A 24,459-nucleotide genomic window follows, 5' to 3' on the forward strand; every position below is an offset into this window, starting at 1 on the left:
TTGGAGCAAGAGATTTAAGAGTTGGAATGTTTGCTTTGTATTCAATCGAAATTGGCAACAGGGAGCAGCTGGGTTCCATGCCTCCTCAGCAAACTCAGATACCAAGGCCCGATCTTGATAAGTATCTCAAGAAAAAAGTCTGCTTCATGATTCATCCTACTTAGGTTCTCACCCATTTGCATATTTCAATAATCGAAATCAACAACCTATTTCATTGTTTAGCTTTTGCTCAACAAGCGTCCTGCTTTACAGGTCTCCCCCAATACAACCCTAATCTTGGGATTAATAAAGAACAATAAAACCGTAATCTTTGGATTAATAAAGAATCTAGTAATCAAGAAAAAAAAATACAAACAAAATCTTTCTTGCTGATTAAGTCTTTTTAGACTTTAAGGTCCATTAAAACCTGGTTTCTTTTTCATGGGTGTCACATCACAATGTTGATGATATCGAAATGACAGTGATTTCCTTCATTATTTCAACTCCATTCGGACCCAATCTAAGAAGCATTTATTATGAAAACCCCATTCTTTACAGATGAACTATGCTTCTTTTTTAATCTTGCTTTTCAATAATTGCATCATGTGGTTGTTCATAAATCGTCTTTTTCAATAACAAGATTGAGTTTTACAAGTAGTATAATCAGAACCCATTTCCCCAAATTGCTTCTTTTGTAAAGAAATAGTCTCAGCATGGTGTTGAGTGTGGACAAAGAGACACATCAAGTAAGTCACACTGTAAAGCCACACATTAATTCTATATGGGTCCTTCTGTTATAATACCTAAAGCTCGACACACATAAGTGAATTTCCATTTTTCCAAAGATGGCGTAAGTGTATTACATACTCATACAAATATATGTACGCTTTTTCTTTCTTATTTTTTTCTTTTTGGTAAATAATATGGACAAAAAAACAACTAGGATTTTAAAGCTTTTGCCTCCTGTTGGCCTAACCTGTGCCCCATTTGAGCGAAAAGTTAGGAAAAGTGGGGTTCCATGTTTCTGCCTTTACTGAAACCAAGGGAACAAATTATTTGTTCTTTTTCCCCATACTGACCACTTACAAACTTGCATTATGAATGATCTTTTTAACTGAATTGAAGTCATCCACATGTTTTAAGTCTTTAGCATCTGCTTTTGCTGATTAATATATATCAGAGTTCTGAAACTCAACCACATCATCAAGATCTTGCTGTTTTGATCTTCACTAGTTCATGTTCCAATTCAACACCGACTTCTTCATCTTTGATTCTTGTAAGTTTTGAAACTTCATCTTTGATTCTTGTAACTTTGTACAGAGACCTAACATTTAGTTTTTTCTTTTTTTTACAGGAGTAACCAAATCATTGCCATGAATGAAAAGGGGATCACAGGATCATGTATGATTATAGGTTTGCTTATGTGGAGAATTCAGCGAGAAGAACAAGTGAAAACCGATAAGTTTGAACTTGTAAATAAGCTCAAGAATGCAGAAACAGAGATCACAGAGTTAAAAAGAAGGCGAGTTGAAGATGCAAAAGCCAATGAGAAAGTTGTCAGCATGTTTGCAGCACATGAGCAGCGCTGGTTAATGGAGAGAAAGAAACTTACACAGCAAATTCGAGCTCTTTTGCATGAATTAAGAGTTATTGATACGAAAAGTAAAGAAAATGTATCCGGATTATGTGGTCAGCTTGAAGAAAAAGAAAAGTTGTTGGAGGAAGAAAAGGATAAGAGGAGAGAGCAAGAGGAAAGCGTAAAAAAGGCTGAGAAAATAAACGAGGAATTGAGAGAAACATTGAAACGTGAAGCTCAAGAGCATTCGAAAGAGATATGGAAGCATAAAAGTGCGTTTATTGAGCTTGTATCCACACAAAGACAGCTTGAAGCAGAGATGGGTAGAGCTGTTAGACAGATGGAAGCAGAAAAACAAGAAGTTAATGGAGTTTTAGAGCAAAAGGAACAGTATGTGTTGATGACACAGAAGCTGTCAATGGAACTTATCAAAACCCGCAAAGATTTGGAGCAAAAAGACAAGATTTTGTCGGCTATGCTGAGGAAATCTAAACTGGATACAGCCGAGAAGAAAATGTTACTGAAAGAAGTCAAAATGTCAAAGTCAAAGACAGTGCCTGAGTCAAGACACGAGAGATATTCACTGAGAAGTATGCTTTCTAGACACCACAAATCCAAACCGGAGCAATTAGAGTGGAAGGAAGAGCAATGCTCTGCTTCTCCATTTTCTCAACAATCCATCACAGAGGGAACCCAAGAATTCGGTAAGACCTTTTATGAACATACATGTATTTTGTTTGTAGTATCATGTATTTGACTTGTGAGTCTTTGTTGCAGCAAATATCGGACAATTGGAAGGATGGGTTCAATGTGAAACTGAGAAATACATAAGTGTTGTTGAGCAAAGGCATGAGGTTGAGGTAAATGCTTTTGCAGAACAATTGAGATTGAAAGATGAGAAATTAGAAGCTTTTCGTTGGCATTCAATGAGCATGGATATCGAGATGAAACGACTTCATTCCCATATTGAAGGACTTGATCGTGATCTAACAAACCTTAAACAACAAAACCATAAACTTGAATCTTTATTGTTCAACCGTGAATCAGAATTGCATGCCTTGCAATCAGAATTACAACTCAACACTCCAAAATCCCAGAAAGAAAAAGATGAACAAGTTCCTTCAAAAGCAATGGTGCTGGCAGTTCAATCTCCAGATAAGGAATTTGAAGATAAGAAAGATGTAGTTTCTGTTGGAGAAGAATGTTCAAGGAAGAAAGCTATCACCAATGGTGAAAACACATCATCATCATCATGGAAGATGGATCTTCATGCTCTCGGGGTGTTCTACAAGATCAAGAGGCTAAAACAACAGCTTCTTATGTTTGAGAGATTGACTGGAAAACAAGAAAGTTGTGAGAATAGGGAATATGATGATAAAAGGAAGCTGTATAGCCTGGTGTCTTTAGTCAATAAACAGGTTAGCAGATATCAGTCTCTCCAAGAGAAGGCTAACGATATCTGCAAGCGAATGGTGGGTTTTTTTTTTCTTTTTAAAAATCAAGTTAATTTTGTTTTAAAGTTTGTTATGATTTATTATGAGTTTTGGGTAAAAATTTGTTTTACAGTATGAGAATGATGGGGATGCAGGCAGTGGAGTGAAGACGAAGAAATTAGAGCATTTTCTTGAAGAGACATTTCAGCTGCAAAGATACATAGTGGCAACAGGACAGAAATTGATTGAGATACAATCCAAGATTGCTTCTGGTTTTGTTGGAGGTGTGAATGATGGATTTGACATGAAGAAATTTGGTGATTGTCTACGAAGCCTTTTCAGAGAAGTCCAAAGAGGTCTTGAAGTTAGAATATCAAGAATCATTGGAGACCTTGAAGCTCCTCTTGCTTGGGATGGAATCATACATCATCCTACAACTTAACTTGACTTAATTATATACCTCTTTCTTTAGGTTTAGGTTTTTCGCATATACTCTGTTGTATAGGAACATAGCCAAATGTGTATAGTAAACTTTTGTCCCTTTTATTACATAAAGATTCTAATTTTTGACATTATATGCATCAGCTCACCCTTGCTGAATTGGCAATTAGGTGTCTGTGTCTGGATCCATATCTTTGACATTATATGCAGTCATCACATTGGGTGAAACTTGACCCTTCTCTTTCTCACATACCTTCCATGCATTTCTTTGTTTTACTGGTCTCAGGAAGTGGAAGATGACAGTTGTCAAAATGTTGGGAGTGATTTAATTAAAACCAAGTCCCATGGTTCATTCTTCTTGGTTCCATTCTTGAGAAAATCTTGTTGGGTTCATCAAATTCCTATGGCGTTGTGTGTTCCAGAAAGAAGCAGAGCATTATTGGCATTATGTTGCTGGTAGGACCACCATTTGATGTCTGGTGATGAATCATTATATCTTCATTCTTTCCTTCGATTCTGATTTAGGAGGGGACGATATGGGATAAACAGATAAAGCTAAGCTAGAAGCCTACTAGTGAAAAATAAAATGATACTGGAATCATAAGAAAAATATTTTATAAAAAGGAACATGCATTCTTTGAATGTTGGTGGTAGTTTTGATGATTCAACAAGTAAACCACAAATTGTACAATGTACAAAGAATTGGTTATAGAATTGCAAATCATAAAAAAATAAAATATAGCTACGTTAACTAATGATTCGAATTAAAGTTCTCAATCAAAGATAATCCATTCATTTGAAGTCATGAACCGTTGTGTTTTTAATGATGGAACCATCAGTTTTAGCCTTTAGGCAGCGTTTGGTAAGGATGATTGGATGGAACCGGACAGAACAAGATTTTTCAGAATAAAATCGACGAAGTCCAATAGGACTAATTCATGAAATTTTAGTGGCAACCAATGCTATAGATAAGAAAAAAAAAAAAAAAAAAAAACCGTAATCTACCTGAATCTGACAACTTCTCACAAATGTAAATAAGAGTTTAAGCACTCGTTTTTTGGGAGGAGAAACAAAAAACGCGATTTTCTATATATCTCAAAAAAAAATTCACTCATTCCAGAGGTGTTTTCTTCGTTTTCTATTCTGGTGGTGTTCTCTTGATAGCAAATGTTATGCCGATACTGGAGCTTTACCTCGTAGGCTGTTTGGTGAACAATTTGAATGGTATGAGGTTGAGACGATGGAGAAAGGTCTAGATGGTTGGTGCAGATGTCAAGTTTTGGTCGGCGTTTAAAAAGTTTGAGATGAAGGTTAAGATGGTGGGCCGCTTTGATGTGGGTTAAGATGGTGGGTCTTGTTCAACTCGAGGAGGATAAATGAAGTAAAGATAGGTCAATTTTTTAAAAACATATTATATACATTCCAACAACACTAAATTAACAATGATGAATAAATAGAACATATAACTTGAGATGGTGGTCAATTTTTTTTGATTTAGTATTTATATTTACAACATCAATGTTCTTAATCTGGTGCTCTTCTAATTTTGGTGTTGATTGATTTTTTTTTTATATAGTATTTATTTTCAAATCATTTATACGACTTTAATACAAATTTACTATACTCATTCTTGTTAATATGTTAGTTATCTTGCCAAACACTACGTAAAAAAATTGTTCAGTTCAGTTATGTTCCGTCCAGTCCTATTCCGTCTAATTCATACACCAAACGCTACCTTAGGGTACACAAGTGTCATCAAAAAGTGTATTTTTCAATTCATCTATTAAATATACCAAATACAAAATATTTCCATATGTTTGATAATTACTAATGACATGCATTGAAAATGGGTTATTTATCGCAAGCATAGTATCTAGCATGGTTAGAATCACAGATAAGATTTTAACGACAAACTGATGTGTACCTTGGCGCTCACAAAACCTGCAACTCTTCCATACCATATAATTATAGCTCCCTAACCAAAACTATGCATATTATTTCAACACGAAAATCAAGCATGTGTTTGTGTTAATCGCAATCTACACCCCCAATGATTTTGCTAAATGCTTAACAATCACATGCCGGGTCTAGTTATATCCAAAAGCCTTGAACGTTAGCCAACAAACATCTAACTGACATGTTTACTAAAATTGTGTCAACGTGATTTGAAAAACAAAAATAAATTGTTTGTTTGATAAAATATATTGTTAGGATTGATGAATAATGAAAGTGAAAAAAATATAGGATGGTGTAATAAAAAAGTGGAGAGAAGTTTTTATTTGTGATTAACCCATGAATATTCGTCGATTTATGAGTTAGGAAATAACAGAGCTTTTGCCATTTTATGTGTTGTAAATCATAATAGATAGACACAATAAATCAGCAATTATATGATTATAAGAAAGGTAGAATGAAGGTTGTCCTGTTATCGAGCGAAATTAAAATATATAATAGTAATATAAACCAACCTCAAGTTGCTGATCTTTGACTAGTAAAACGACTGGACGGTCCTTTCCTTAATGATTTTTTATGTTGCTCTAAAGATGTAAGCTTTTGTAACATCCAATTTCAGGATGTTTCGGATTTTGCTGTTTACAAAAAACTCAAAGAGGGGAGAGCAGAAGGCGATTTTGAGGCGTGGAATAAATGGGATATGAGAGATCCTATTTATAATGAATACAAAAAACCAAATCCCCCAAAAAGCAAATATGATGATGACGATAACTCATATGTTGCCATGTGGCAATTTGAATTTCAAATCCAATGACGTCGTTATCTAGTATCTCATATGATGCGACATGGATTTTATCTAGTATTTTATGGAGGCTTTTGGAATATTCCATCTACTTATTCGAGAAGTCAAAGTTTACCGGCTTGGTCAAACCGACCCGACCTGAACTTACAAAAAATTAAGCTTCTTAGCTCACAGCAACCGATATGTTGTGTCATTGCCAAGTTCGCCTAAATCACCCCATTTTGCGTATTTGCGCTACGACGAGGCTCTGTGTGTGCGTATGTGTGATTGGGCTATCTCTTGATCCATGTTGACCTCAACTCTTCGAATGCATCCAACAACTCGTCGAGTTCCCCCCGAGTAACTCTTCAACTCACCGAGTTACCTATGCAACTCGTCAAGTTCCTCAATGTCCAGAATACCGAAAAACCCATGCAGACCGAAAACCACAATCCTTCACAAAATCACTCAAAAGCTCGAAAACGGGAAAAACCCTACTCGACTTGTCGAGTTGTCTAAGGGATTCGATGAGTTCCTTCGGTCCTTTTTGTGTTCAGTCGTTTCCAGTGAGATCCAAGGTCCCAATCTTCAGATCCAACTTCTCCTAGTGTAGTTACCATGTAAAGTTGCAAACTTTACATGCATGAAAGGCCTCACAATGCTAAAACACCAAAACTAAGCTCCCTACAAGGTTTTTATGCATGGAAAGGGGCTAAGTTGGATAAAGTGAGAAACTTTATGCCATTGGGGACCTAGAGAGGTCCAGATCTGAGACATATCCTTGTGATAAAGTCCAGATACGGGTATGACTCCATTTTGCACCAAAAATGGCCATTTACTTCCAAGAAAAAGGATCTAAGCAACTAGAGATCAAGGTGATGACTTTATACCTCAAGATGGTGGCCAATACAAAGTAGATGTCAGATCTACTTCTTCTCTCCTTGCTCCTTCTTCTTCAAGCTCTAAAATCCTTCACAAACACACCAAAATTGCTCACAAAAGCTCTTTCTATCACTCAAGAAGTTGCAAGGTCCAACTAGGGTTTTCTCTGGCTAACAAAGTGGTAAGGGAGGCCACAAGAGGCGAATTATGTTCTTTAAATAGGGTGCAAACCCTAAAAATTAGGGTTTTCTTTTACCCGCCGATTTAGGGCTCCCCAACTCATCGAGTCCATGCACAAACACTAAAAATTAGATAATTTAAATAATACCTGGAACAGGTGTTACAATAGGTTTAAAACAAGACCATTATGACCTCCTCAGTTTACCCCTATACATCCATTTCCATCTGTACGTTCTCACTGATCGCTAATATAACCATGCGTTGAAGTCCTTTTCATGACCCTTTAGAAGATAAACCATTAATCTTCATTTGATGTCACATCGCCTTTAGATCATATATGTAAAGTCTTACAACATCTTTGTTGCTTAGATGTATCCAAAACTTTGTTAAGAGCCTTAACTCAACCCTGTTTTGGGTAATGACGTACTATCCTGCCTCACATGGATTTATCATTAATGATAGTACTTATTATCGTTTGTGACTTCATTCTTACCCTTTAATTGAGAATTAGGAACACTAATGTGAAGTTAGGTTTCTTCACTAAATGATTCTACTTTTATTTTCATGATGAATTCGGGAAGTTGAACAACAACAAACGGGATATGAACCCTTGATTTATTTGTAGGTGGAGCAAAGAGATAGAGCAGGGAACGACGAGGAATGGTGTGAGGGTGGCCAATTTTTCAATGAAGTGATGGTATGGTGTCTTAGTTCATGCAGGGGATAGGGTTCTCAAATAGATATAAAATTGAGGGAGAATGGAGACTGGAGAGAATAGAAGCAGAGAAAGGAAGAAAGTGAATGAAATGTACAATCGTCGGCATCGATGTCGAGGGCAATTGAAAGAAAGGAACGAGATGTGAGTGTACCTAATATGCCTTTTTAAAATCATACAATGATATCTACATGGAAAAATGCAATACATGTTATTTTAGCCACATTAGACCAAATGGTGTACCAAGGAACCGCACCATGCGGTAGGTTACATGGCAGCGCGGTGATGCGGTAAACACCACACCGCCGATGATGCGGTGGGTTGGCCAAGCCACCATGCTAGAAGAACTTCTTGCATGTTGTGTTGGTATTTCTTGTTGCTTCTTGTGCATAGGAGCAGTGGCGGAGCCATGATCAAAGTAAAGGGGTATCCTAAAAAAAATTACACTACTAAAAAAAAATCGAAAAAAATTACATTACTGAAATTTTTTTAAAGGACCTCTCGGGAACTGCCTAGCTCCGCCTATACATATGAGTGTGTACCTTGTACCCTTCAAATATATAAAATTAATTGAAATGAGTAAGGTGCTTTTTGTTTTTTCGAAGCGAAAATTTATGAAGTATGTGGATAACCTCTGCAATCCACTGCAGCAGAAGAGATGGATCAAACGACTGCATCATGTAATAAGAAACATGTTTATTTTTTAACATCTGAAGTAAATTGAAATTTACATAAACTAATTTTATAAACTGAAAATAGTTGTTAATACCGAAATTTTAATAATCCTAGTTTTAAAACTTTGAAAGAATACTAAAAAAGTGGCCATGGAGGTTCGCCTGCAGTGACTCCAGGGCATGAGGCAAAACTTTATGTTTGCAGCGGGGGATTAGTCGGTGCGCGAAAGCTGGCCCGGAAACCCTCGTTAGGGAAGTTCCCTTTCCAAAAAAGAAAGAATACTAAAAAAGAACATGTAAAAAAACGAAAATATAAAAATTTCTAAAAAAAATTTTAAAAAATATAAAATAAACTATCATTTTTATTCTAGAAAAAAACTAATTAAAAAAAAATAATAAAAGACTATAATAAAAAATTTCAGAAAATACTGCAAACGATGTTTACAAAGTTCGTAAAAGAATTATACATGTTAAAAAAAGATACAACCAAAATTGAAAATGTTATTAAAAAAACGGTAATAAAAACAAAAAAAGCAAAGTTTTTTTTTTTTTTTTTTTAAATCAAGTTATAAAAATTTGCAGAAACTATAAAAAGAAATTGTATCAAATCTGTCGATCAAAGTTAAAAAAAAAAAATCAAAGTTTTAAAAAAAAAAAATAGTTATACCAAAATTTTTAATTCACGTCTTGAGCCGCACAAAAAAAATATCTAAAAAAAAAAAAAAAAAAAAAAAAGAAAAGGATAAACACCACCTAAATGACCTTATAAAACCAACCAATGACAAAAATAAATAGTTACCTTATACCATCGTTAATCGTAAAAAAAATGGTGTAAAAAGAGTGGAGGAAAGTTTTTCTGATTAAACCCTTGAATATTCGTCGATATGATGGCAGGGTTTTTGCCATTTCCTTAGCTATAAAAACGAAACCCATGAAGATAAGAGTTTGAGCTCCAACATTTAGACATGGCAATGGCAATAGCGACGAAGTCCTTTGGATTCACTGACCTCCACTCACTATATTCATCTGTAAATAATCCATGGTCTTATCTTAACTTATTCAAGATCTGCGATTATTCATCATCATAACTTTTACAAAATCCTCAATAATATCTTTCTGCAGAAACTCGAGTTGAGTGAAGCTCATACACGGCGTTCCAACCTTTCTATCCAATCCAAGGTCATAGATAGACGGACGTAGTTATCAATTGTTTCCTTGTTTATATGTGTATTTCAGTATCTAATTTGATATTTTTCGTTTTCTAGGGCGCACCGGACGGAGGCGGTGGGCGTCGGCGGATATGGAGGAGAAGAAAATTGGTACCAACTTACTTCACTTGTGGCTCTACATTGTATGTATTTTAGGATTTGGGATTCAGGGAGGTTGATTGTTATCTGTTGATGTGAAAGTTGTCCAACCTTGAATTTATCATAAATTACACAATTGTCACCGTAAGATATTGTTTTGGATATTATTTAGGTATTTTCATGATTTTTCCTGAGATCTATCCAGGATCAATAAGTTCTTCCCTCGGTTCCAAAAAAAAAAAGATTACTAGGTCTGTTCTACATTATTTAAGCATTTCTGATATAGTTTTTACTTAATTTATAGTTGCGGTAAGTTTTGAGTTTAGGATGAAGCATGTATGAACATAACCTGTGAGGTTTCAAGTGTTTGATGGGTGGGTTGGGTATGTATGTGAGTTGAGGAATGAGGATGAACAAGTTACTTTTTGTTTGTGTATTCATGGTCGAAAACTGTTTGAGTGAAGTCTGGATTTATTGATGATATTACAGTATGATTGATTTATAATTAAATGTTATGAGTAATTTTGTAAATGCAGACAAAAAAAGATGAAATGATTCGATACGCACAGGAAAGAACCCCGTTTGTGGAAGAGCAGGTGAGGGACATATGGGAGACGGGGAAGCTGGTGGGGTATGACATAGAGAGGCTGAAGCTGTGGGAGGATAATGTGTTTGTTTTTGTGAGGAATTTGGCTGCTGAGGCGAATGAGTTGGTGGAAAACAACAAGGATGAATATGGAGGGAAAAAGAAAGCGATACTTCATGCAATCAGCAATAGAATGAATGAGATGGGGTTTTATAGACCAGAAGCCTATATGCGAACCGACCCCTTCAAGCATATCACAAAAGCAGATACCGATACCCATCAACAAGACGACTAGTTAGTCTAGCTGGGTTTGTTGTATGTAGCTGTAATATTTTTATGTTTTAGTTCTTGGAGTGGGAGGATAACCACTAAACTAAAACGACTAGTTAGTATTTTACCAAACAGTGGGTATTTGTGAAATTACTTTCTGACAATTCCAGCTTTTTTTTTTTATAAATAAAATAATTTAGGGTAACTTGTTATCTTGTATGGTGCTTCCATTGTCAATTTGTCATTGGCTTCTTATAGGTCAGGTCTTCTACGTAACTCCATGCCTCCTACAGAAACACAAGGAAAAGCAGCCAGTCAATTAGCTTCAGCTCATTTATGCTTTCATATTTGATTTAGTTATGTTATGTTATTGGCGCCACCTCTTCTGAATGCTGATTGGTCAGTTTTGGCGGGGCACAACAATAGTAGTAGTATGATTTGTGCTACAATTTCATTAGTTTTTGGTAGCTAAGAATTATTTTGTAACCAAGTTTGTCCATTCCTCAAGAAAGCAAATGAACGGACTTAGTTTGATGTTCAGTTGATCACCAGTCCAGTCCTTGTTCAGTTGCAAGGATACATACATCTTTCATACGTATTTTTTAGTCTTTTGGCATATTGTTGTGCTTAATCTATATTAGGAACATATAGGTAAAATGAGCACCAAAATCCCTTTATATTAATTAGATACAACTTTTTACATCACATAGGTGATATGGATTCAGAATATTCCAATGGCATATTGCTAAAACTGTTCCATTTGGAATATTATGTTACAGGTAAGGTAATATTCATAAATCAACTTAAGGAGATGCTTTGTGTTAGACATCCCCATATATGTTGATTCAGTCTCTTATGCAGCAGGTATGAATATGTTCAATCTCCAAGCTTGTTTCTTGTAAATCTCAATTAGGTTTCATTCCTAGTTGTCTGTCTTTCAAGTGTCAATATATTTTCCATCAAATCAAATCAAATCAAATCATGCGAGGGCTGAGGCTGAGCCTACCCTGATTGGCTTTAGACATCCCAAAACTCTTGCTCTTTTTATGTACTCAAATACCACCAAAAATAAGCCCAATAGATAGAGAATCATAATTCTCGTCTTCTCTGCAATCCCAGAATTGGTGCTTTCTGTCTCTGAATTTAATCTGCTGCTAGATGATGATGCCCAACAGCCTGAGAATAAAAACAACAGTCTATTCTTCATATTCATTAATTATCTTTCCAAAGACGATAGCCTGCCTAACTGTAGTAATACTTACTAGAGGTAGATGTGTTTGGCTTTGGGGATAAATTAGTCCAGTCAAAAGGGCTTGTCTTGGTTTCTGATGCTTTGATCAAATCCAGTAGAGCTTCATTCACCTCTTTACTCCTCTCATGACTCACAAGATGACCTCCTGGAAGCTCTACCATTTTTGCAAGTGGATAAAGTCTGTGTGCAAGCCTTTTTGCATGAGATATTTGAGCAATCACATCACACCTCCCATGAATGACTGATATCAAGAAACCATGGCTGCCAATCACTTCAACTTCTTTTTTAGAAATTCTGTGTGTCCAGCAGGCGTTCACCTGGCCATCAAACCCATGATTTGACTGCATCCCAGTTGCTGATATCCCTTCCACATATCCCTCATATAATACCTGTCTTCTTGTTTTAACTCCAATATGTTGTTCTAGATATTCCTGCATAGATACATGGGGTGAGGTTCAAACTGTATAATAGATAATGGATAATATAAACATCATCATCATATGGAGAAATGGTATAAACCTAACCTGTGTGTAATGAGTGTCTAGATCAACAGCTGCCCTTTGCTCTGGAGTTTTGGCCATCAAGAAACGCATTGCAATGGATAAGGTTTGACGATCAAACTGCATCAACCATTTTCACCATATTAGTAGATGATGGTATCAATAATCAATTAAATTATTTTATAAAAAGAGAAGAAAAGGTGATCTAGGAAGGAGTGGCATGAATCAATCTACTAGTAGTGTTAGTGTACCTTGGGGAAACATTCATAGCCTCCACCGGTTACATTTAGCAAAGCCAAGGACAGAACCCTATCTGGGAAAACAGCAGCCACTTTGCAAGCTATCATACCACCTATATTGCATGTATCAATGTATCAATTATAATTAAATAAATATACTGAAACAAAATATATATATATATATATATATATTTCCGACTCAGTAACTCACCCATTGAATGCCCAAATACATGAGCTTTCTTCCAGCCTAAATGCTCCATTACAGAGATTGCATCTGCAGCCATGATTTTAGTTCTGCGCTCAACATTCAACATTATCCATATGCTGTTTGGTTGGAACTCGACTTTAAGTTGTAATTTGTTTGAAAAATATTTATTATTGAAAAAGATAATAGATGATGAAATATATACCACGAGACGAGTACAAGTTAGTGAGTTACAATCTTTTTTAATTGTAGACTGAAAGTTCATTAATTATTCCAAAATTTGATTATTTATTATTTACTCTTAAAATAATTAATATCGCCCGGAACGATAAAGTGTAAAAGTTGGCGTTTTCCTTTTTTTTTTTTTCCTTCTTCTTCTTCTTCCGGAAGTTCACACAAATAAGACATAAAATTCTGACGATTTTTGACTGAAATCACAACAGGCTTACGTACGTGTATTCAGATTTGTTTTTAGGTATAGAGCTTCGACCCATTCCTCGATTATCAAAAACACAAATTTCTATCCCATTCCCATTCCCATTGCACACACCGTCTTCGGAGCTCCGATTATCATCAATATCATTCGCCTGCGTCGTCCCAACCAGCCCCTCGATTTGTGGCTTCCATGAATCGTGTGTCCCGGCCAATCCTGACACGAAGTTCAACCACGTAAATCGAAGATCATAATTTTTTTTGGGAAACACTAACAGTAATAGATAGATACCTATGATCATGAGAACTTTAACGGGTCCGCCGCCGTAGGTTCTGTAGAAAATCTTGATACCATTGTTGGTAGTTCCGACGTCGCAGTACGGCATCGTTTCTCACCAGAATTTTCAGAGAGAGTATAGTTTATTTTTGTAGAAAATAACGAAAATAAATAAATAGATATGTTCATTTTAAAGCAATGGGAAGGAGGGAGGAATTTCCCTTTCAAAATGAGGATAAAATAGCGGACACGTAAGACAGGTAAGATGGTCAGCAGTGACAGCTTGGTCAAAATGCACAGTCAAACCTTTGTTTCACATTTCAATTTCTATTTTTTATTTCAAAATTAAGACAAATATAAGTTATATTATTTTATTTAAAAAAAATTCATTTATATAAATCTTTTGAAAAGAATAAAAAAGAAATCAAACCACCACTTGATTGGTTTTTTATTTTATTTTAGTATCTTTTGTAGTCAAATACACCCATCTCAAAACAAACAAACAAAGGCACCTACATATATTATATTAATTAATTAATTAATTAATTATATAAAATATTCATCAACAATGAACGAGCAAATAGATACAAGTTGTGGATGAAATAGTATTACCGTATAAAAAGTTCACATAAATTTGAGTTGAAATTTCTATAAGAAATAATCTAAAAGGGCCAAGTTGAAAAGAATTAGATTTTATGTTGGAGTCATAAAGACTTAAGATATGGAATTTAAAATTGTGGCCAAGATTCATCACTATCACATAAGATAAATGCACTACAAGCACATGCGATTCTGTCCTCACGAGTTAAAGCTTGCATATGCGAACTGCAGAACCGGTAGAGTTTTTGGAGTCATAGTTGATAACGACCTTTTTGAATCGGCCAAGTTAAAAAATAACGGACAAGTGTTCAAATAAGAGTCGACGACCTTTAGCTATATTCTTGCTGTTACACCTGTGTCACCCGATGTGTAGCATAAGGCTATGGGGAGTGGTGAGACATGTTAAAGAGATGCTAAAAATGTCACCCAATGTGTAGGATAAGGCTATAGAGAGTGGTGAGACATGCTAAAGAGATGCTAAAAATATCATATCAGATCTTTTCTTCCACCTAATCTTTTGTCATAGAAAATATATACACTTGGATGTTGGGAAACAAATTAGAACAAAAATGCAAATAAAAGATGACCAATTACAACCTTCTGATTTTAGTAAAAAAAGAATTTTAAATAAATAAATACAAAATGATCAATGACAGCCCACACCAAAGAATTTTTTCCTCTCTCTCTTCTTGCTAGTGAACTAGCAAACTCTTCTTAACGTGTCTACTTAACATGATGTAAAGGGTGGTGTTTTGCTCATGTTAAACTTTAGGCGAGTGGTCTTGGTGCCCCACTCCCTTTAACCTAACTGTCATATTTGATAACTAACCTATATTAATAATCTAGTTCAGACGTTTTGCCAAGTCTAATACTCCCCCTTAATTAAACTAGACTTGGATTACGACCAATTTGGCCTTCATCTTTACAAATCTCCAACATAGCTTTACAACTTTAGTGAGCAGGTTGATTACTTGATGATTTTTACCGGCCTTTTTTGGGTAGGCGAAGCTTGAACAACGTCCGAAAGTCCGAGCCTGAAAAACAACACAACCAGTCAGCTCTCCGTGGTCGGCCCTAGAAGAACTTTTTTTTTTTTTTTGAAATGGGAAATACTTTTAATATCTCATTTGTCTAGGATTCAGATTGAACCTAGGACCTCCTAAACTCCGATGGTTAAATTAGTGATCAATCGTGATTCTAATTCGTACGATGAGTGTTTTGAGATCGAATTAGCGTACCTGAGTAGGGATAAGCACAAACAGGTACCCGTATATTTTAATTGGAATCGAAATTACTCCCGAAACCGATGGTACTGAAATTATTGGTATTGGACTAGAACCGCTTACACCGGTTCCTAGAAATTTGGAAGCGCTCCACGAATTGTCAAAACCGGTTTTGGGTACTCGGTTTCTTGAATATTAAATTTTATTTTTATTTTATACATGTCATTAAAATTAACTTTTATAAGCAATAAGAGTTAAAGATATAATACATGTCATTAAAATTAACTTTTATAAGCAATAAGAGTTAAAGATATAAAACTAAAACAATTAAAAGAAAAATTGATCTCAAAACAGCAAAACAAGTGAAATTTAACAAGTAAAAATAATAAATTGATATTGTATAAACTACAAATCATTCAAATTGCCAACGATAACAAAAGTCAACAAAACAACAATAGCAAAATAGTCTCAAAACAACATAACAACAAAACATAAATACTCAAAACAACAAGACAACAATAGCAAAACAACACAAAACAACAAAGCAACACAAAACAACATCACAAAACAGCATAAACAACAACTTCGAAAACAACAACAACAACAACAAAAACAACAACCAATAATAGCAAAAAACAACAATGACAATTTACTTATTCCCTCATAGGAGATCTTTCATATTGCGATTGATTTCTGTAATGAAATTCAACATAAAAAGTCAAACTAGAATAATAAATATTATATAAGAAACATAAAATAAAATAATACATAATTATGTAACTTACCTTCATTGTATTTTTTCACAACTTCTAATAATTGTTCAGGGTCGATACAAACATTTGATGCCCTCAACCAATCTTTAGTACATATTAAAGCTTTCACCGTCTTCAGAAGCAAATTACTACCAAAGTCATCCACCACAATACCGAATGTACCAAAAATAGGATCACTAGTAACCGTACAAACCGTAATGGCTAGAATGTCCTTTGTCATTGATGCCAACACATTGTATGTTGTGCATTTGTCACTCCACCACTTCAAAATTTCAAATGTTGTATTAGTCATTTATTTGATGGAGCATCAAGATATTCCTCCGATTCATATTTTTCCATAGCATCTTCAACATCATTTTCATATAACTCATCGTTATTTTTCTCATTTGCTTATTCTTAACCACACCAACAAAATTTTGACCATCATTATCATTCGTATTGAAGGAACTAGAACCATCATTCTTTGTTATCGAAGAAATATTAGAATAATGATTATATAGTTTTTTTCAAAGCCTCAAACACTTGAGCATATAGTTCTTCAACCTTCTTAAAGTCTAAATGATAGATTTTTTTAAAGAGATCCGGATATCACCAACTACGTGTCCAAGAAGAAGACGTCCCCAAGACTACCTTTCGAACTTGTTATGGTCGCTATAAGTTTGTTGTAATGCCATTTGGACTGACGAATGTACCAGTGGTGTTCATGGATTTGATAAACCGAGTTTATCGATCCTTCCTCAACAACTTCGTAATAGTCTTTATCGACGACATACTGGTGTATTCCCGAAGCAGAGAGGAACATGGCCAACATTTGAGATAGGTCTTGGAGACACTTAAAGCAGAAAAATTGTACGTAAAACTCTCCAAGTGCGAGTTTTGGATTCGCCAAGTAAATTTTCTGGGACATGTGGTCAGTAAAGAGAGAATTCATGTGGATCCATCTAAGGTTAAGGCAGTTGAGGGTTGGGTAACTCCGACAACACCCACTGAGATTAGCAAAATTTTGGGTCTCGTTGGATATTACCGGAGGTTCATTTAAAACTTCTCAAAAATCGCCAAACCTCTCCCCACTCTAACTCAAAAGGGGGTGTCTTTCACCTGGGAAAAGAAGCAAGAGACAGCCTTTTAAACTTTAAAGCAAGCACTCTGCAGTGCTTCAGTCTTGTCACTTCTAGAGGGAACGGAGGATTTTGTAGTATATTGCTTCTAACCAAGGTTTGGGCTGTGTACTAATGCAACGTGGAAAGGTGATTGCCTATGCATCCAGACAACTGAAAAACCACGAGGTGAATTATACTACCCACGATCTCGAGCTAGGAGCAGTGGTATTTGCTTTGAAAATTGGGAGGCATTATCTCTATGGGACAAAGTACACAATTTACGCAGACCACAAAAGCCTCCAACACATTCTAAATCAGAAGAAATTAAACATGAGGCAGCGAAGATGATTCGAGCTTCTAAACGACTACAAATGTGAGATCAGGTACCATCTAGGCAAAGCTAACGTGGTAGCTGATGCCTTAAGCCGAAAGGAGTATTCAGGTCGCCGGGTGCGAACACTATCGATAATCCTCCATTCCCACTTGTCTTCACAAATTAAGGATGCTCATCAAGAAGCCTTGAAACCAGAAAATGTCGCAAATGAAGCGTTATGTAGGATGGAAATGAACTTAACCATCAAAGGGGATGGAACCTATTATCTTATGGACCAGATATGGATGCCAAAGTTCGGTGGATTCCAGTACGTGGTGATGAATGAGGCACACAAAACAAGATTTTCCGTCCATCTTGGCTTTGATAAGATGTACCTGGATCTTAAACAACACTATTGGTGGCCTAATATGAAAGGAGAGATTGCAACTAATGTGGGCAAGTGCCTCACTTGCGCCAAAGTTAAGGTGGAATATCAAAAGCCCTCAGGTCTAATGCAACAACTGGTCATACCCGAGTGGAAATGGGAGAGGATTACAATGGATTTCATAACCAAATTACCTAAGATGACAGGAGGATTGGATGCCATCTGTGTGATTGTTGATCAGTTGACCATATCCGCCCATTTCCTGACAATAAATGAGACGTATAAGATGGAAAGATTGGCGTGGATCTGTATAAGGGAGGTGGTGAGACTACATGAAGTACCAATATCTATTATCTCTGACCGGGATAGTAGATTCACCTCTCAATTTTAGCAGTCACTCCAGAAAACATTAGGAACCCAACTGTATATGAGCACTGCCTACCACCCCCAGACTGACGACCAAAGTGAGCAAACCATACAAACACTAAAAGATATGCTCTGAGCTTGTGTGATAGATTTCGGCAAGGCATGGGATACCCACTTGCCACTAATTGAATTCTCGTACAACAACAGCTACCACACAAACATTAAGGTCGCTCCTTATGAGGCCTTATACAGACAGAAATGCAGATCACCTCTTTGCTGGGCGGAGGTACGAGACACACAATTAGCGAGAGGGCTGGTACCAAACAACACTCTTAAAGGACCTGAAATCATCCCGGAAACAACTGAGAAAATCATCCAGATCAGGGCACGGTTTCAGGCGTCTCGAGACCGAAAAAAGAGCTACGCAGACAAAAGGCGAAAGCCTCTGGAGTTCCAAGTAGGAGATCGTGTGTTGCTAAAAGTCTCTCCCTGGAAAACGATGGTACGATTTGGAAAACGGGGAAAGCTAAACCCATGATACATCAGACCATTCGAGATCCTTGCCCGGATCGGTCCGCTGGCCTACAAGCTGCAGCTACCATCGGAGCTTAGCAACATACACCCTATCTTCCACGTGTTAAACCTGAAGAAATGCCTATCGGAAGAAACCCTCTTTGTTCCACTTGATGAGATTAAGGTGAATGAAAACCTCTTATTCGTTGAAGAACCGGTCGAAATCATGGATAGAGAAGTGAAATGTACAAAACAAAGTTGCATTCCAATTGTGAAGGTTCGATGGAGTGCCAAATGCGGACCTGAATTTACATGGGAACGCAAGGATCAATGATGCAGAAATACCCTCATCTCTTCTCTAGTTCTTATGGATTGCTTTCGAAAGAATTTTGGGACGAAATTCCCTCTAAAGTGGGGATGATGTCACAACTAGCAAATTAGGGTTACATTTTCTATCCTTGTACAAGAAAATTTCTTTGTGTAAACTTGTAACCTTACTTTTGGTATAAGCCAAACTTCAATGCTATGCAAGTTTATGCATCCAAAAAATGTGATTCAAGTCGAAACTTCCTCGTGTAAGCCCAAAATCTAACCCAATAAGCTATGTCCACTCAACTTTGGGCCTTAACCTAAGCCTTCTCGGTCCATACCTCTTAATGGACCAAGACCTTCTTGTTGGGCCCTAATGGGCTGGTAGCCCTTCTAATTGACCTTTTGGGCTGTAAAACCCTCATTGGGCCTTATTGGGCTGCAATAATTTATTCTTAGACACTAATGGGCCAAATACCTCTATTAAGTATTATTTTAGGCCAGAAAACTCTCTAATGTGCCTTCCAAGACTGAAAAACCGCTATTGGGCCATTTTGGGCCAACGGCCCTAGTTGACCTTTATGGGCCAAGAACCCATATTTGGGCCGTAGTTGGGCCGAAAATCACTTTTTGGGCTTATCAAACAAAAAATCAATTTTGGGCCTCCAATTGGGCCGAAAAATCTTTCACATAACCTCATTGGGCCAAATCCATTTCTTTGGGCTTAATATTGGACCGAAATGTTCTTAGGCTCGAACCAAGCCCAAAAAACGCATATAAAACATAAATGGGCCAAGGTGTTCTCGGTTGCCCTTCAAAACCAAAGCCCATTTCTTCTTTTCTCCCCTCTCCAAAAATCCAATGAGTTTTTATAAAAAAATAAAAAAAATAATAAATAAAAAGAAAAGAAAAGAAAAGAAAAGAAAAGGGTGGTTTATAATTGTGACACCTCACAAATACACCATAAAAAACATGCAATTTACATAAAATACATCCATGCATGACAACTTTGACCAACATGTAAAAATCTCATTCTCTCCCCTCTCCTCCTTATATTCGGTCGAAAATCACCACCATAGCTTCACTCTTCACTTCTAACTTACATTCTTATCTCATTCTCTCTCTAAAAAACTCAAGAAACTCCCCCATTTCCTTCTTCAAAAATCGTGGGTTGAGGATGTTTTCTCAAGAAGTTTTCTTCGAGCATTGTACTCTTGGTAAGATCCTATCAAACTTATGAAGTTTTATTTACATAATCCACTAAGATCATTCCTTATACAACACCATTTTCGTGTTTCGCTTCCTAGAACCACCTCAACTTCGAAAATCTCCTCAAGGAAGCAAGCTAGGCCGAAAACCTCCTTCACCTTCCTCTTCAAACCGAAAAAGACCCCAAGGTGAGCTTCATACCCCTATTTTCGAGTTTTCTTTCTTTTGGAGGAGGATACAAGTCTAGTCTTGTGAAAGATCTTTGTATATTTGCTTGCATGTGTATGTTTTACATGTTATTTGTGTTGAAATGTTATGAAATCATGTTGAAAGTCCATGAACTCGAGATTTTGGTTGAATCTCAAGTTGTTGGAAGAACAAAGTTATCTTGTGTAGCTTATATGATTTGTTTTTATACTTAAAAGGTTATCTTTGATGTGTGATAAAATCACCATATAGTCAAAGAAAATGTTAACACAAATTTTGGTCATGAAAACTCGAAGAAAAATGGAAAATATGGCATGTTACACTAAAAATGCTAACATTTTGGATATATAAAAATTGTTTTTACTAAAACATGTAAAATGGGGCTTATATGACAGTTTTAGACAAATTGGGTCTTTATTGACAATTTTAATGAAAATGAGCATTATATGACAATTTTAGTAAAATTGGGCATTTATTTACAATTTTAGTGAAAATGGTACTTTTATGTCATTTTTAGTAAAATTGGGCCTTTATTGACAACTTTGGTGAAAATGGGCCCTATATGACAATTTTAGTAAAATTGGGCATTTTATGACAATTTCGGTAAAAACGGGCTATTTTTAACAACAATGGTAAAAACGTGCTATTTTGACAGTTATGGTAAAAATGGCTATATTTTTTATCACTTATAATTTGTAGTCGAAAATATACAGTAGTAACATTATTTATAACATTAAATAATAAAATTCAATATTCGCGTAAATTCTGTTAAGGCTATTGTGAGACACTCCTTCACTCGTACCTACCTAGCGTACATCGTAAGTCCTGTAGTTATAATTAGAGTCTCCAGGAAGGAGAGCGAGATATTATGTATAGATCTATACGGGGTTGACACCCCCACACCCGAGCTGTTCGTTACGGCTAGACATACCAGTCTAGGGTGACAATTATCTTTAGAAACCGATGCCTGAAGAACGTCAAGACAGGCGCTCTCGTCACATCAGTATGGTTGTAATGACTCACATAGAGAATAACATTGTCATTTTAAAATTTACGCAATACATACACTCTACACATTTTACAAAGTACAAAACTACGTGCCACCTATTTTACACTAATCTCATCACTGTAGTCTTAGGGTTTTAAGACCACCATATTTCGTATAATCGAAAATATAAGATTTTTTTTTTTGGAAACACTCTATGAATTTTTCAACAAAGTAAACCAAATATACACATGCAAATACGCACGATTTTAAACAAGACTCTCAAACTATTTTTACAGAAAATATTGGATTTTCTGGGATGTACAAACTATTACACGAGTTTTCTCACAAACATACTTATGAACTCACCAAAATTTTATATGTTGATGCTTTTCAAACGACTTGTATTCTCATTAACGCATTGAGTAGGTTTTTCTCAGCCATGGACATTTGATTTTTATTGTATTTTTGGATTATCGTACATTATGTTATTTTGGATGTATTTGATGGGTTTTGGTCATAAGACATCCTATGTGATCATACAAACCCTAATGCTTGGATCTAGGTTTCTCTATTGTACATGCTTTGAATCTAAGACTATAAACCCTAATTCTAGCATATGGAAAACGATATTAACATATAATTAGGTTTAAGATGTTACCTTGATTGTTATGTAGCAATAACAATCACAATTCCTCCTTGAATTGACTTTGGAATGCTTAGAGTCACAAGTGTCACTCCTCTAATGGCTTACAAACACCAAGAGAAAATGGAGAAGGTATAAAGAGAGAGGAGAGAGGTAGGAATTCGTCCTTAGGACTTCTTGGGAAGGCTTAGACGAATTCATGAGCCTTAGAGGGTTTATATAGGTGTAAAGATTAGGGTTTTAATCCTTATCCTTATCTAGTTGCTTGCCCACCAAGTAACCATAAGATAAATCTTAGAAACCCTTATCCTAGTCGAATTCTAAGGCATTATCTTCTGAAATTCGTTCACCCTATATTTAAGATAATCCTTACCTTATTTTGTAACTATCACATAATTACAAATTAGCCCCTCTAGTTTAATTAATTACACTTGATCACAAAATTAATTCCTAATTAATTATTGACAAATATTAATTAAACAAATATGATTTCTCCTTTAATATATTATTCTTATAACATATTAATAAATCATAATAACCTCTCTCTCTTTATTTATTTCTCCAATCAAGTTGCTTTGGTGAAGGCAACCCAAAAGGACCATGCACCATCGGGTCAAGTACATACCAAAATAGTTATGGACTTAGACACTAATCCAACAGTCTCCCACTTGGATAAGTCTAATAACTATTATGCGTATGACTTCAGATCCTGATATGCAATCGTAGCTTTCCAAAGCCGTTGTCAACTCTGATCCTATCAGATACGCGTGTCCTTAAGATAAGGGATCATATATTCCTCCATTATAGATATCGTATAAGACATGATTTCTAATCATTCTCTTTCTACTATTTCTCGATTCCCGATTTATGACGACTGACTAATTGAACAAATCAAATTAGCCCTAGCTCGGCCGAGCATTTACGTTTTTCATCACTAAACCATCGAGGGGCCCAAAAGATATCGCTTTTATCCTTTTTTGGATAAAAGGAACGGATAAACTTTGATACAATGCTTGCTTGCACTTACTAACCAAATCACACACAACAATATGTTTTATAACACCAAGTTACTAGTGCGTTTACATATTATCAATGTGCAACCGATTTGAAAGATACAACTCACACATCTTGGTTTCAAGAATATAAGATGTTATCGTCTCACCAATCACTCGTGATACAACTCATGGAGTGATCCAAGCGAGCGTGGGTTTAATCCAATGCTCAAATTCATATTCATAAGCACTCATGAATGTTGCAGCAAACATTTGCTTATGTCTAATACTCTTTTAGACAATCCACACACCAATTCATGACAGTCTTCATTCATATCTACTTCCAACATATGAACGACTGTGGCCCGTTTGAATAATTCGATTATTCTTAATAAACTCAATTATTCTGGAAGTCAAAACATGCAAAGTGAAACATAAGAATAATACTAATCCCATATGGCCTCAACCCTTTGAACATAATACTAATCCCATATGGCCTCAACCCTTTGAACATAAATAAAACACCTTTTATTTATCACCATATCGATTACTCATTATTTGTCGTTTCGGGTAATCAACTTCTTACTTGAATTATTACACGTGTCCCATGCTCCTAGCATGCACAAAATGTTTACCTATGGTTCTTACTTTGTGAAATAGATCACATTGGACACATTTCCAATCATTCTCATTTCACAAATCCAAATCCGTTTTTCATAAGTTTTAGAACATCAAATTCTTGCCACTTATAGAATATGCTGGATTCTAACATTTTATGCAATGATCCTTTTGTAATGTCACTGCACCAAAGTCACACAGACTATTGCCAATGATATTACAAAGTCCTCTAACGGAGATTGTTACAAGACAATTCCTTAGATATGATGTCTCTCACTCAAAGTACATTCCTTTGAACATCCTTTTGCATAAAAGTTTCTAATCTAGTCATACATTTTCAATATTCAATTCCTAATATGGACACGCTTCCATATTTTCCATATGACAACTCATTCTTAATAGAATCTTATCTATTCATAATAATGTCAATATGGTCCATCCAATACCATGCTTCCAACTACTCACAAGCAACCAATTCTCGTCGAACTTTGGTCAAAACGAATTCTAGTCCCTTTTCCCTCTAAATGCGCTAGACATT

The 24,459-nt window shown here is 35.8% G+C and overlaps 3 protein-coding genes across 5 annotated transcripts; 2 read left to right on the forward strand and 1 right to left on the reverse strand.

Annotated features, from left to right (window-relative positions):
* The first annotated feature begins 386 nt into the window (after window positions 1-386).
* LOC145028660 (Ribonuclease P protein subunit P38-like protein) lies at window positions 387-3,560 on the forward strand. Of its 2 annotated transcripts, none has more exons than XM_078977405.1 (4): window positions 387-1,255; window positions 1,334-2,259; window positions 2,333-3,027; window positions 3,144-3,274. In XM_078977405.1, the coding sequence occupies exons 2-4, from the start codon at window positions 1,353-1,355 to the stop codon at window positions 3,153-3,155; spliced, it is 1,614 nt and encodes a 537-aa protein (XP_078833531.1). In that variant the 5' UTR covers window positions 387-1,255; window positions 1,334-1,352; the 3' UTR covers window positions 3,156-3,274. The 2 variants fall into 2 exon arrangements, with proteins under 2 accessions (XP_078833531.1, XP_078833530.1); XM_078977404.1 differs by having other exon boundaries at window positions 402-1,255; window positions 3,122-3,560.
* Window positions 3,561-9,462: 5,902 nt separating this feature from the next.
* PTAC7 (plastid transcriptionally active7) lies at window positions 9,463-10,982 on the forward strand. The gene is made up of 4 exons (XM_078977409.1): window positions 9,463-9,642; window positions 9,737-9,793; window positions 9,880-9,933; window positions 10,458-10,982. The coding sequence occupies exons 1-4, from the start codon at window positions 9,580-9,582 to the stop codon at window positions 10,800-10,802; spliced, it is 519 nt and encodes a 172-aa protein (XP_078833535.1). The 5' UTR covers window positions 9,463-9,579; the 3' UTR covers window positions 10,803-10,982.
* Window positions 10,983-11,434: 452 nt separating this feature from the next.
* LOC145028661 (uncharacterized) lies at window positions 11,435-13,853 on the reverse strand. Of its 2 annotated transcripts, none has more exons than XM_078977407.1 (7): window positions 13,698-13,853; window positions 13,427-13,622; window positions 12,980-13,062; window positions 12,781-12,881; window positions 12,554-12,649; window positions 12,040-12,460; window positions 11,435-11,953 (listed from the first exon to the last, which is right to left on the reverse strand). In XM_078977407.1, exons 1-7 carry the CDS (start codon window positions 13,789-13,791, stop codon window positions 11,757-11,759), a joined length of 1,188 nt encoding a protein of 395 aa, XP_078833533.1. In that variant the 5' UTR covers window positions 13,792-13,853; the 3' UTR covers window positions 11,435-11,756. The 2 variants fall into 2 exon arrangements, with proteins under 2 accessions (XP_078833533.1, XP_078833534.1); XM_078977408.1 differs by having other exon boundaries at window positions 11,746-11,973.
* Window positions 13,854-24,459: the final 10,606 nt, after the last annotated feature.

Source organism: Lactuca saligna, chromosome 2 (genome assembly GCF_052625555.1).
Source record: "Lactuca saligna cultivar CGN05327 chromosome 2, ASM5262555v1, whole genome shotgun sequence".
NCBI lineage: Eukaryota > Viridiplantae > Streptophyta > Magnoliopsida > Asterales > Asteraceae > Lactuca > Lactuca saligna.